Source organism: Megascapheus bottae, chromosome 15 (genome assembly GCF_031878675.1).
Source record: "Megascapheus bottae isolate mThoBot1 chromosome 15, mThoBot2.hap1, whole genome shotgun sequence".
Lineage (NCBI taxonomy): Eukaryota > Metazoa > Chordata > Mammalia > Rodentia > Geomyidae > Megascapheus > Megascapheus bottae.
This window is the reverse complement of record NC_143523.1, coordinates 33,908,717-33,922,350: the sequence shown is the minus strand read 5'-3', so window position 1 is coordinate 33,922,350 and position 13,634 is coordinate 33,908,717. Positions and strand designations below refer to the sequence as shown.

The window sequence follows — 13,634 nt, the reverse complement described above, 5'->3', positions numbered from 1 at the left end:
TTCTCAATTCCAGATGCATTTGCTCAATAAATATATAAATACATCAATGTTATATTCTCTGAAGGTTTACAATATTTATAGTCTGTTCTTCAACATTTTAGAAACAACTTCAAGGAAATAAATTTATTTAGGCTTTATCTAGTATTTGTCCTTATCTATTCATTATAGGATGTAGGAATAGTTGATAAATGCCACTGAGGGGGAAAAAAAAACATTTTGTCTCTCCTATGCAAATTTTTAACCCTTAGAAATGAATGATTGGAATCTAAAATAAGTTCTGTTTGAGGATGAGTTTCAGTGAGAGAGGGGTAAAAAGAAGAGTATGTAGGCGGGATAGACATGCAGGAAGTACTTAATTCACAGAAGTGCAAATGGAAAATGAAATGTGTTGAGATTGTTATATGTCATTTTTTTAATGACTAATGAGACTAAATCAGTAATGCAAAGTCTTTCATCAAAGAAACATCCTAAGAACAGATGGCTGAAAAGCTAGCTGCTATCCAAACACTGAGATAGAATCTTAAATTATTTCAAAATTTGAAGGAGGAAATTCTTCCTAGTTCTTTCCAAGAGGGCAACACCATTCTTATTCCAAAACAGAACTTGTCATGAAGAAACTACTGGCCATATTCTTGATGATCACACACGCGAACATTTTCAACATAATTTAAGCAAATTCAGTCCAAATAGATTTGAAAAATACTCAATTGCATGTCCAAATGGGATTTATATTAGAAGGTTCATCCTGTACAGATCAATATTCCTGGCATCACCTCCCCTTCACAGAATGAAGGATCCATCTAACCCATCTGAACATCACACTACATTTAGAAAAGGATCACATAAGGAGACAGGAAGCTGAAACTTTATAAGGGTCAGGCCCTGCCTTTTAAAATCATTTTCAAGACAGCTCAGGAGTCTCATGTAAACCAGCTCTTTCCAGTGCTGCACACCACTTGAGCCCACTTGGGCCCCACCTCTTAAGGGTTCCACTACTTCTCACATGAAGGACCACACCTCTAACATAAACTTGTCAGGAAGGAGCAACATGTCCACCAATGGAAAGCAAAGGCTACTCGTCTTCCTGTCCTTCATATACACATACTTTTTATTAGCTAGGATATTTTAAAAGTTTTTTTGATGGATCTATAATATGATTTTTATACAACAAACAACAAAATAAAAAAGGGATCAGGAAACAGGGAATGGAGCTGAAGGCATCTCTGAAATTTTATTTTTATTATGACAAGAATTAATTCTTGGGGGGTGTGGGGGGGAGGGTAATGGGTACCAAGACATGTGAGAGGGTATCAATGTATGTGAATTAATGCACCTTCTATCTGGCAAATATCATGTAACCCTTTTACTAATTACAATAAAAAAAAGAATTAATTCTTCAGCTCAGGTTTAAAAGTGATAGCTATTTCCTGCAGTGATTATCCACTATTGACATTTTCTTCTATGCTGTATGAGTATGAAAGCCTTCCAGTCAGAAAATAAAACAAATTCATATGTGGAGTGGTAAGACAGGGTGACTTTGGAAAACTGTGTTTTCAATTTGATAATGGAGGTGGCACTGGAGGAAATCCACTTTATTCTTGCTTGTGAACAGCTTGTGTTGCTCACAAGGAATGTAGGGCAGTGGCAAGCTTTATTTTGGTAGCTCTATCTAGATTTGGTCAGAGATCAGAATAATCAGCAGATGGGTTGAGTAGACTACTGAAGTGTGGCTCTGCCACCAAACAGTCCTCCTTCCCTCTGAGCCTCAGCCTGATGCCTCCCATAATAGCAGTGTGGGATTTCTCACCTGGTATTGACAAGGTGCTCCAAACTTTGACAGCTCAAGAACATTGAGGCTTTCCTCATGGATGTCAGGGATAGAGGCTAAAAATATATAGTTAGAATCGTCATAAATACATTTGAGAGAAGACTGTTTTGGCCTTGGTTGCTCCTGTCATATGTCACCATAGACACCTAGCAACAGGGAGAGGTATATAAATAAATCTCCCAGATTTAGATTTGTACCCCAAAGTGAAAAATATCAAAAGACCTGTACTCTTCCTCCAGGGCATTGGATAGGAATGTGTACTGAGGGCAGGGGGCAGCATGGAAAGTCCTCCCACATAAGGTTTAGATTAGCTTTGTGTAATCCTTATTTATTGAACTATAATTATGTATTAGTTGACAGTATGAAGATTTTGGGGGGCTTTGTTTATGTATGTGCATGGATGCATATGTGTGGTGTGTGTGTGTGTGTGTGTGTGTGTGTGTGTGTGTGTGTGTAATTTGAAGTATGAGTCTTGTTTTGCTTAGCTAGTGCTCTTTCATCAGAACCAGGCCTCTCTATCCTGGCTTAGAACTTTTATGCCTCAGGTGCCTTTGATTTGCCATCCTCCAGGTCTTAGCAGCTTGGGTAGTGAGTCTTACATGCATGACCATTGGCAAGTAGCTTTAGTAGAAGGTTTAAAAAGCACCACTTACTTTTCCTGTCACTATATTTTTTAAAGTGTAATATAAATGGTTGTTGTTCATTACTGTCTACATTCATTCTGCTAGATTAAGATTCATGACAGCAAAGAAATTTGTCAGGTGTTGCTATTATTTTCAACTATGTAAAAAGGGAAATATTATCTCACAGCTGCTCCATGAGTGTTGGTGAGATAAATCAACTGTTGGAAAAAAAAAAGAATGCCAGAGAAATGAAAGCCTTTATCAAGGAAAACATGATGGAGAAGCCACAGTCAGAATATTCCATGTTCAGTAATTGTCATTGAACATTTTATATCTGAAGAAAGCATATCAGTTAAACATGAGATTGAGACCTATTATGTGTAAAATTATAAACAAAATAGTGTAAGCTAATGTTCCTCAGCTTTTGACATTATTTTAATGCAATTACCAGATCATCATTAAAACCATTATCTAGGGCCGGGAGTTTGGCCTAGTGGTTAAAGTGCTTGCCTAGCATGCATGAAGACCCGGGTTCGATTCCTCGGTACCACATACATAGAAAAAAGCCAGAAGTGGTGCTGAGGCTCAAGTGGTAGAGCTCTAGCCTTGAGAAAGTCCAAGGACAGTGCTCAGGCCCTGAGCTTAAGCCCAGGACTGGCAAAAAAAAAAAAAAAAAAAAAAAAAACATTATCTATTGGCTATCTCATATTCTTGAATATGCCGATTAAATTGTTACCTGCTAAGGAGCAAATCCTAATAAATATTTTGTATATCACTATATTCCTTTTTAGTTCTAAGAAGCAGGCTGTAGATTTACAGAGTTTGATTATATTTGGTTTATGGGCATTGGTTAGGAAAATTTTCATTTTAAAAACAGGGACAGAGTTTCAGGTAGGATTTCTAAATAGGAAACTGGTATTATTCTAAATGCCTTTCAATTTTTTGTAGTCATTAGAAAGATATTAGGCTTTTTTCAGTTTTTCAGTTTATTGAAGGGAGATACAGTACTGCAAATTTTATTGTCAACAGATGGACTACATGAGTATATAAACATACTGGTCTTCTAGACATTTTTTTGCAGATTATGGGGCTTGAATTCAGGGCCTGAGCACTGTCCTTGGACTTTTCTCAAGGCTAGAGCTCTACCACTTGAGCCACAGCACCACTTCCAGCTTTTTTCTGGGTATGTGGTACCGAGGAACCAAACCCAGGTCTTCATGCATGCTAGGCAAGCACTCTACCACTAGGACAAACTCCCAGCCACAAGTCTTCTAGACTCATAATCCAATAATCATAGTCTGTTTATGAGAGGAAACTTAAATTATATCATTCAGTAAAAGCAGGTTTTCTTTATGCTTGGAGATATCTTATTCATATGGTTTCTTAAAGCTTTCTTTCAATCACTGTAAATTCTAAGGCCATTGTAGTGATTGATTATTTTGAAGTTAAAGTAGATATGAATAAAACATTATGAGTATATGAGTAATTAACTTTCTTATGATACATGAACAAACATGTATAGAAAGTTTTCCAGAGATATGTTCTTCCTGAAGAAAAGGTATTCATACTGCACTGTAACCATTCTTATAAGAAAAAAAAGTATAAAACAATTATTTTTCCCTTGTCCTGTAATAAAAATGTACAAGATCCCTGTGGGAGTGGTTCTGTTTCTGGAGGGATAAAACTATCCGTAACTTTTCTAATAATAGCCCATGGCTCATTTTGTGGCTCATGTCTCTTTTTATGTCAGCTTGGCTCTTTTTCCAGAGAATGAACATCATAATTCAGTAAGCCACATAGATTTGTTACATGTAGTTTTGAACTCAAAGGATAAGAATGAAAATTTCCTATGCATATTACATTATATAGCTCATTATATGCAAAACTCTCATTATTAAAGTTCTATATTATCTCAATTGTGTTGTAATCATTGTCTAATCTGTGATTTCCTGCTCTTTAATTTTGTGAAAACAAGCAAATGGTGCCCCCTCCTCAAAAGCAAAATAAAAGTTATTGTAGTTCATTTAAATGATAAAAACTTGATTTATTACATAATGTCTTTGCCAAAATTCGCATTATATTATGATTATAAACAAATGAAGCACTCAAGATACAGTACTAAACTTTAAGAAGCTGAAGATTTATTGAGTTTTTTCATGATGATCCTTAGAATCAGATATGATTCTAAAACATTGCTAAGGTCTTGTCAAAGAACTGTATGGTTAAAGCACTTGATAGAGTCCAATAACTCTTTGTTGTGTCAGGAACACTCATGTAAAGCATTATAGGATGCTCATTTTATTTGAGATATTTTCCTAAGCATGCATTCATAGTTACTCATTTTAATGCTCACAACAGTCTTTTGGGCTAGATATTATATTGCCATTTAATTGTATTGGTATATGTATAGTATTCTTTTCTCTTACAACTAGCAACTATAAGAAAACACACACACATATATTAAGATATATAAGACTATGTATGTGTATTTTTTTCAGTATTGGGGCTTGAAATCTGGGCCTGTACACTGGCCTTAAGCCTCCTTGTAATCAAGGCTAGTACTTTACACTTGATTTACAGCACCAATCCCAGCGTTTCCTGAGTAACTTATCGATGCAGGAGTCTCATGGACTTTCTTGCCCAGGCTAGCTATGAACCATGATCCTCAGATCTCAGCCTCCTGAGTAGCTAAGATTATAGGCATGAACCACTGGTGTCCAGACAAGAAGAACATGTATTTTAAAAAGATCCTTCATCCTTATCCACTGCTCTGTACAGCCATGATCACTGATCAGTTTTCTTTTTCAGTATGGGGCAGTACCCTATTGACTTCTCATGACTGGCTTCCCTTTGGGCTACTTGTGTCTAGAACTCAAAAAATCAGACACTATACATTACAATTATGAAAAATCATAGGTGAGACAGGCCAATGAAGGTTTCTTTCTCCTCTTAGAGAAGAGGGGAAACAAGGAATAGACTACATAGCAATATATATTTAATATGTATCTAATACATCTAATGCAATCTAATATATAAATCTAATCTAATACATCTAATGTACATGTAGTGGTCTATAAAATTCAAGTATTACATATCTGATAAGTAAAAATGTTTACGTGCAACTTCTATAAGAATACCTAAAAATTCTATATGCAATAAAATGCATAGGAATAAAATAAAGTTTTGTTGTTTTTTTTTTTTTTTAAGAGAAAATGGTTCCTTTGTGTCCACTGTCAAACTTAGACTACTCTCGGAAAGAATCCTAGGCAGGAGTAGGAACTGAAGAGCCTCAGATGCCATTATGACCTGCCAGAGGCATTTAGTGTTTGAAAGAGATTGCACTGTCATCTAAACACTGTGCAATCACATGGAAATTTGGCTGCCTGCTTCCTTCTGGGAAAGCTGTGGGTCTGGCAACCTTAGTGTGTGTTCCCACAGGACAGCCAGTGACCGCCCATGGAGCACCAGCTGGTCTCTAAACAAACCCTGCCCCCTAGAGTTCATTACAGCCTCTACCTATTGTCTCTGTGGACTAATTCATGGTTTTCTTTTGTTTGGTATCCTCTGTAGGCATTTAAGTTGGAACCTGTGAATGAGAGACACACAGTCTTGATCTCTGTACTATCAAACACTATAATCAGGGATATTTTGTGCAATTCTGGGTGAATACTTTTCATCATCAACATGAAATTGAGCACATTTGCTTAGAAAGACTAGAGTACTAACTGGCTAGATATCTCAGTTGTTCTTTTTAATATTTGGAAAAGAAAACAAAGGATTTAAAAAGAAATTCTCCCAAGTGCTTTAAATGACAAATATCTGAAAAAGCAAAAAAAAAAAATGATGGTTTAATCCTTTAATTTTCTGGGCAAAGTGAATTAGCATTTTACTGATATTCTAGTTTTCTATTTACTTGTGAAAGATAATTTTTCAATCAATATCATGTGAGATATTAACGGATTTTGCAATCCTAGTAACTTTAAGTGAGTAATGTTTGATTTTCTCACTCGGTTTCAGTTTTAAACAGAATGGGTATTTTAATATCACCAGTAGGTTAACTTTTCAACTTACTTGTTTACAAATTAATCAAAGAGAAAAGCTGTTTTCCTTAGAGCTTACCTGTTTGCAAATTCCTGTCACTAAAGGGTTCCAGTGCATTACACAAGTGTGTTCTTTTGTTAATGGACAGTGTGGCACAGGTAATTAACTGTGAAGTCATTATGGCTGTTCTGTCTGGTGACAGTTTTGTTTGCTGATCATAGATTAATGAGCATGTCAAATGTTTCTTTCTGCATCTTGTTATTTCAGATTAGCCCCAAGTGGAATTTGACAGAAGATGTGTCAACAGTTTTATCTCTGGAAATGTGTAGCATCAGGGATCATTCTTGGCTCTCTCTTTATGATCTGCTTGGGCCAGTATGATGACGGTAAGATGGATTTTAGTTTGACCTTTAGAGTCAGACAACATTTCTGTTATTCAATTAAAAGTAAAACCCTATGCAGAAATAAATAATGTTAATTTGTACTTCACTTTTAATGGTTAGTGTCTCTAGGCAATGCACTTCAATGCTTAACATATTTTGTATTATGGCAGAAAATCCTATATGTCAAAGACTTATTCTCACTAAATGAAATTTTTTCTTGTCATGAAAATGTTATATACTATGTAATAATGCTTGACTATGGCCAAAGGGTTTCAAAAGACCCAAACAGTATAATAATATCCTTTAAGATGAGATTTCTTAAGTAAACAGAATTCAAAAATGTTTTCAGAATTAAGCCTTTGTATGACTATTATGTTTTTATACCTTATCATTTATTCCAAAAGATTTACTATTAGGAATAAAATTAGTCACTTCTGGTACAAAAAGATAAGTCCAGCTGTCTACAGCTATTTATATATGTTGTCTACAATGACCCCAACCTGCCTGCCATAGATAAGTCAATATTAGAAAGATCTGTATTTGAATAATTTTTTGGTAGTTCATGGGGCTTGAACTCTGGGCCTGGGTTCAGTTCTTGAGCTCTTCAACTCAAGGCTAGCATTCTACCACTACAGTGCTGCTTCCAGTTTTCTGGGGGTTAATTGGAGAATAGAGTCTCATAGACTTCTCTGTGCCCAGGTTGACTTTGAACCTCACATCACAGCCTCTTGGGTAGGTGTGAGCCACTGGCACATGGATTGAATAATTTTTATATTATATAATGAGAGGGATGTGTGATATGGGCAGGTATAAATACATATGGTCCTCCCTAAAGGCTATGAGCTCACAACACTGTCATTCTTTTTCCTTAACTTTTCATTGTTTCAGTCAGCATTTGTTCAGAATTTCAGGGACACTCACAGGGATCTATGCCCTTTTTCCTATTGCTGTATTTCTCCTTCACTCTTAGCGATAGCAAACCATGTACATTTCATTAGAATTTACATAGACCAACTGATAGATCTTAAGGCAGATGAGTTACTTTGATTTTATGCAGTGTCTAAGCAAAGAATGTATTAAAATATATTTCATTATTGAAATTTTCAGATATAAATATCTTTGGGAATTGGCTTAACAATTCATAATGTATTTTCAGAAAATCAGTAGCTTTGTCCCTAGGGTCCTGCTAATCAATACACAGTTTACTTCAATTACAGACAAATTTAATGTTCACATCATTCTCTTTGGTGAAAATTGTTCATATCTCATCTAAATATGAATTTTAAAAAGTAGTGACAAATTACTATTTTGAAGCAAAAAACAAACAAAAGTTTTAAAAAGTATAACTTCTTGTGAAAGGAATGCATTTAAATTTTACTGTGGATGCAGATTACAAATCCATGCATTGGGTAATACCAATTCTTCCATTGTGGGCAAACAACATGCTTAACACATACAGTCTTTAAAATAATTTTTGTAGTTAGATAGGCTAAGTTGTTCTGAGAGTTTATCACTTTATTTTGCTAAGCTTGTTGTGATTTTGAGCATATGAATCTTTCTGCTACTGTTCTGTGATTTCAAGTTTTAAGTAGTACCAATGCAGGATGAAGGAAAAGGTAGGTGTGTGAGGTGGTTTGCATTTATAATTATTACAGCTAATATTATTAAATTTAAGTTTTGAATATACATTTCTGTCCAAATTAGATCCAGTTGCTTAGAAAACGTTACATTACTAGAATATTTAAACCAATGTGTGCTAGAGTATTAAAAGTATGTATGTTCTGGTGAAAGTATGGATATACATATGTAATGTACATGAATTTGAGAGGGAGGTGGAAAGTGATAGAAAGGGAGAGAGAGTAGGAGAGAAGGAGAGGGAGTGGGGGAAGGAGAGAGAGAGGGAGAACAAGAGGGAGAAAAAGAGATAGTGGGAGGAAGAAAAGGAGAGGGAGAAAGAGAGGGAGAGGAGTAATTACTGATATACATTATTAAGGCAGGAGTTCTCCCTTACCACTCACCAAACCATAAAACCTTCTGTTGCTTTTGAGCAGTTATATAATTAGCTTGTGTGATGATATGAATGGAATCTCTGTCATAGAAAGACTAAATACTGAATAACCCTCTGAAGGGATTCTGTTTATGTCATGAGAGATCCTAAAACATAACCAGAGGGTCCATTTTTGAATGAATAATAATAACCCTCTGAGAGTTATGTTTAGGTAGATGCTTAGCACAGCATTTAGCATATGGCCAAAGTTCACCTAAACTTTTTATCTTTCCTGATTTTGATATTTGCTATAAATTAATATATATGCTTTTTAAAAATACATATTTATTATAAACGAACATTCTCTCTCTTGTGTATCTACTTTCTTTGACACAAAATTGATGGGACACCTTGAAGACAAAGTTGTTAGAGTCTGAACTATTCTTGAAAGTATAATTCATTGTATCCTTTTCTTGGCGTTTATTGATTCATTTGAATCATCACATTGCATTGGTTTTGTGTAAGATTTCTAGGAAGTGTGGGAATGATTTCCACATTTGCTCTTAGGTAATAATTGAAAGCCACTAGCCTGCTCACCAGTACACAACGTATCTGTGCCCTAAAGTGTGATGTCAAAGGGTGCATCTCTGGAAGCTATTTAAATCAGTGGATCCAGAGGTCATGAAGATTAAAGCCACTCATATCCTAGTTCAAGTCAAAGAGACAGACATACAATGTCAATACTGGAATTCTGTGGAAAATCTAGCTACTAAATAAAGTCACAATTCTAAAACATTTTGAACAAGATGAACAAATAAAGAAATACTTCCTGGAGAAAGTGTGAGTTATATATCGAAGTCATAGCTCCAGATCATTCTGCATGATCATACAGGACATTATGACAGCAATACCTTCATTTCAGGGAACTCTAGTTAGTAGAACACTAATTGTCTCCTCTCATTCACATCTGAAATATTTTTGAACTTACATTATTTATGTTTCCAGGCATAGTATCTCATAGCAACAATCCGAGCTACTTACAAGGAAGAGACAAAGAGAACTGAAATTTAAGGGTAGCCCTGGCCAAAACTTATAAAGACTTTATCTCAAACAATGAACTGTTTATACTTGCATGTAATCACTGTTGCAAAATAAGATGTATAGGTAAGGGGGTTATAGACTGATGCTAGGTTGTTTGGAAAAAATTCAGACCCCACCTGAAAAATAAAGCCGAATAATATTGGAGGCATAGCTCAAGTGTTAAGTGAGGCAATGAGTTGAAGCTAAAAAAAAAAATCTTTATTTTTTGTGCTTCCCAATTCTACTTTTTTATTTCTTTTTAATTTTTTATTTTTATACTATATTTAAGTAGTTATACAAAATTTCTCATTTAGTCAACATTTTATGAATACAATGCATCTCAATCAATGTCACCATGCCAACATCATCTCTCCCTCCCATCCCCACCATTTCCCACATTCTTCTTAATTTTGCAGATTATACATTGAATACTTGTCTGCATGCTCTCCTCTTCTCATTTTCATTCTTCTACCCCTTTCCCTCTGACACCTCCCCACCCCTTTAAAACACATACATCCTGATGTTCATTTATCTCTTAAATGAACTTTCTTCTGTATCTATATTCCATGAGTGGCAGTCTACGAGAAAGATAAGAACAATTTAGTTTCCTTATCCTTTGAGGTAAAATATTTTTCAAAATTGTATATAATATAAAAAATGTTTGCATTTGATGCTTTATTGAAGGGATTTGTTATCTACTTATATCAGTAAAAATAAAAGTAGAAAACCAATCTTTCTTTTTTTGTCAGTTGAGGGGCTTGAACTCTGGGCCTAAGCTCTTCAGCTCAAGGCTACTGTACTGTACACATCTCTACTTCTGACTTTCTGGTGATTAATTGGAGATAAGAGTTTCATGATCTTTTAGTGCCCAAGCAAGCTTTGAACCTCGATCCACAGATTTCAGCCTCTTGACTAGCTAGGATTACAGGTATGAGCCACCGTGTAGCCTGGAGCCTGATAAAGCAGCTGCACATGTTTCTTTATCCATGATTACAGGTAGAGATCATTGTAGTTCCTAATTTAAAAAACTGTTAAGAATTAAATTTATATCTGAAAATCTTAAGATCTGGAATATAGCAAAGGATCAGTAAATGTTAGCATTCCTTTCTGAATTAAAGGAATATTTGATTAAAATTCATATCATATCCGTTCAATAGGAAGAAACAAATACTTATTAAGAAGCCACGATGTGGGGCCGGGAGTTTGGTCTAGTGGTAGAGTGCTTGCCTAGCATGCATGAAGATCTGGGTTCCATTCCTCAGTACCACATACATAGAAAAAAGCTGGAAATGGTACAATGGTTCAAGTGTTAGAGCTCTAGCCTTGATAAAGCCTAAGGACAGTGCTCCAGCCCTGAGTTCAAGCCCAGGACTGGCAAAAAAAAAAAAAAAAAAAAAAGAAGAAGCCTCAGTGTAATAGATATTACCCATGCCTCTAATGCAGTCAGTATTCAGTAGTTCCTTAATTGAAATGAAGAAACTGATCATATTAAAGGCTCAGAAACCTGTCAGTTCTCCTACCCTTCAAAATTGCTATTGGGCTATCTGCCTCTATGAGTTTGACTAGATATCTAATGTAAGCAGCATCATGTAGTATTTGTCACCTAATCCTCAAGATAAATCTATGTAGCAACATATTGCAGAATCCCTTTCTTTTTCAAAGGTGAATAATATTTCACTGTGTGTATAACCTTGTTTTCTTTATCTATTCACCATCATTGGATATACCCTTTGCTTGTTTCTTAGTTGTTGTGAATAACGCTGAATCTTGGAATTGCTGACCTAGGTTCATGATCCTAAATTTCATTTCTTCCACAGTATTTTCTAAATGATTTTCATAGGTTTTTTGCCATCTCTCCTAATATTCATTTCTGTAGTTCCATTAAAAGATGTCATGATCTTTCATTTACAGGAAAACTATCAATTCCAAGTTTACATATTTTACCAAGTTCTTTTTTCCATACATTTTTCATTGTAATTAATAGAAGGTTTACATTACATTCGCCAGATGGAAGGTGCATTACTTCACATACATTGATACGCTTTCTCATGACTTGGTCCCCATTTCCCTCCTCCCCACCCCCACCCTCATCTTGTTTTCCCTCCTTTCCTATCCAACTTCAAGTAACCAAATATGCATATATCCAATATATCAGATAAAGTGAAATATTGTAACAATATGAGATAACCAAGGGACAGCAAAAGAGATGAGAGATAACATAGTACATTAAGAACAACAATCACTCATTATATGGCTTTTGTTTCTATATCCTAGAGGTCCTTTCATTTAGCATCATGCTGTATGGCCTTATGTATCTAGGTTTTGCTCTATTGCAAATCTCTGCTAGAGGAGTCCAGGGTTTCTACTGATTATGGCAAGTTCTTAAGGATATCAAAATCATTTCAAGGGTAAGTCCCCAGCACTGAGAATATTTTAATTTTAAAGAGTTTGAGTAATAGAGCACGAAGATATAGGAATTAACATGTGCAGGATTGTTTCAGTTTTTAATTTAGTATTTCATTATTTTTAAGAATTTATTAATGTTGATTTTTACATCATATTTTAAATGAGAAGTTTAACAAACAAGTGTTCAAGGAGGGAATCTATTTACAATCACTGGGTCTTAGTATTTAGAACTTAATCAAAATTAGGCTAAGAGTTTGTATGTCATAGAAACATATTAATTTGTTTTCCTGATCCTGGCCATTCTAGCTGGAGTGAGGTGGAATCTTAGAGTTGTTTTGATTTGCATTTCTTTTATGACCAGAGATGTCGAGCATTTCTTCATGTGTCTATAGGCAATTAGAACTGCCTTTGCTGTGTCCCGTATGTTCCTTTGTGATGTTTCTTGATTGTCATTACATTCAAGGAAGTTTTTAATTTCATTTTTGATCTGATATGTTACCCAGGAGTTATTCAGAAGTGTGTTGTTAGTTTCCAAGTGATTGAAGGTTTTTTGACTTTGACTGCATTGTTTAGAATTCGTCTGACTCCACTGTGATCTGATAGAATGCATGGGATTATATCAGTCCTCTTGTATCTGCTTAAGTTTTCTGTATGAACTATTATATGATCTGTTTTGGAGTGTGTTCCATGTGCTGCTGAGAAAAATGTAAAAAGTTTCGCTGTGGGGTGGAAGACTCTGTGTATATCTGTTAAGCCCAGCTGGGGTATGGTGTCATTTAAGTCGATGGTATCTTTGCTTAACTTTTGTTGAGTTGATCTGTCATTTGTTGAGAGTGGTGTATTGAAGTCTCCCATTATGATTGTATTTGAGTCTATCTTGTTCTGTAATTCTAAAAGAGTTTGTTTGATGAATTTGGGTGCTCCCGTGCTGGGGGAGTAAATGTTAAGAACTGTAATATTATGGGCATGGATTGTACCCTTTATTAATATGTAATGGCCATCTCTATGTTTATGTACTGATTTTACTGAGAAGTTAATTTTATCGGAGATTAAGATTGCTACTCCTGCTTTTTTGCTTGGTGCATTAGAGTGGAAAATTCGTTTCCATCCTTTCACTAGGAATTTGTTTCTGTCTTTGGCAGTGAGGTGGGTCTCTTGGAGGCAACATATGGATGGGTGGTGTTTCTTAATCCAGTCTGCTGCTCTGTATCTTTTGATTGGATTGTTCAGCCCGTTCATATTTAGGGAGATTATGGAGAAGTGGTCAGTGTCCATTGTCATTATTT

The 13,634-nt window shown here is 35.3% G+C and overlaps 1 protein-coding gene across 1 annotated transcript in view; it reads left to right on the top strand.

The window, feature by feature from the left end:
• The window catches only part of Pcdh15 (protocadherin related 15), a 514,067-nt gene that overhangs the window by 74,578 nt on the left and 425,855 nt on the right, over window positions 1-13,634 (top strand). The window contains exon 2 of the mRNA XM_090346943.1: window positions 6,760-6,878. Within this exon, the coding sequence (XP_090203069.1) occupies window positions 6,788-6,878 (91 nt within the window). The 5' untranslated portion in view covers window positions 6,760-6,787. The remainder of the gene's footprint in view (window positions 1-6,759; window positions 6,879-13,634) is intronic.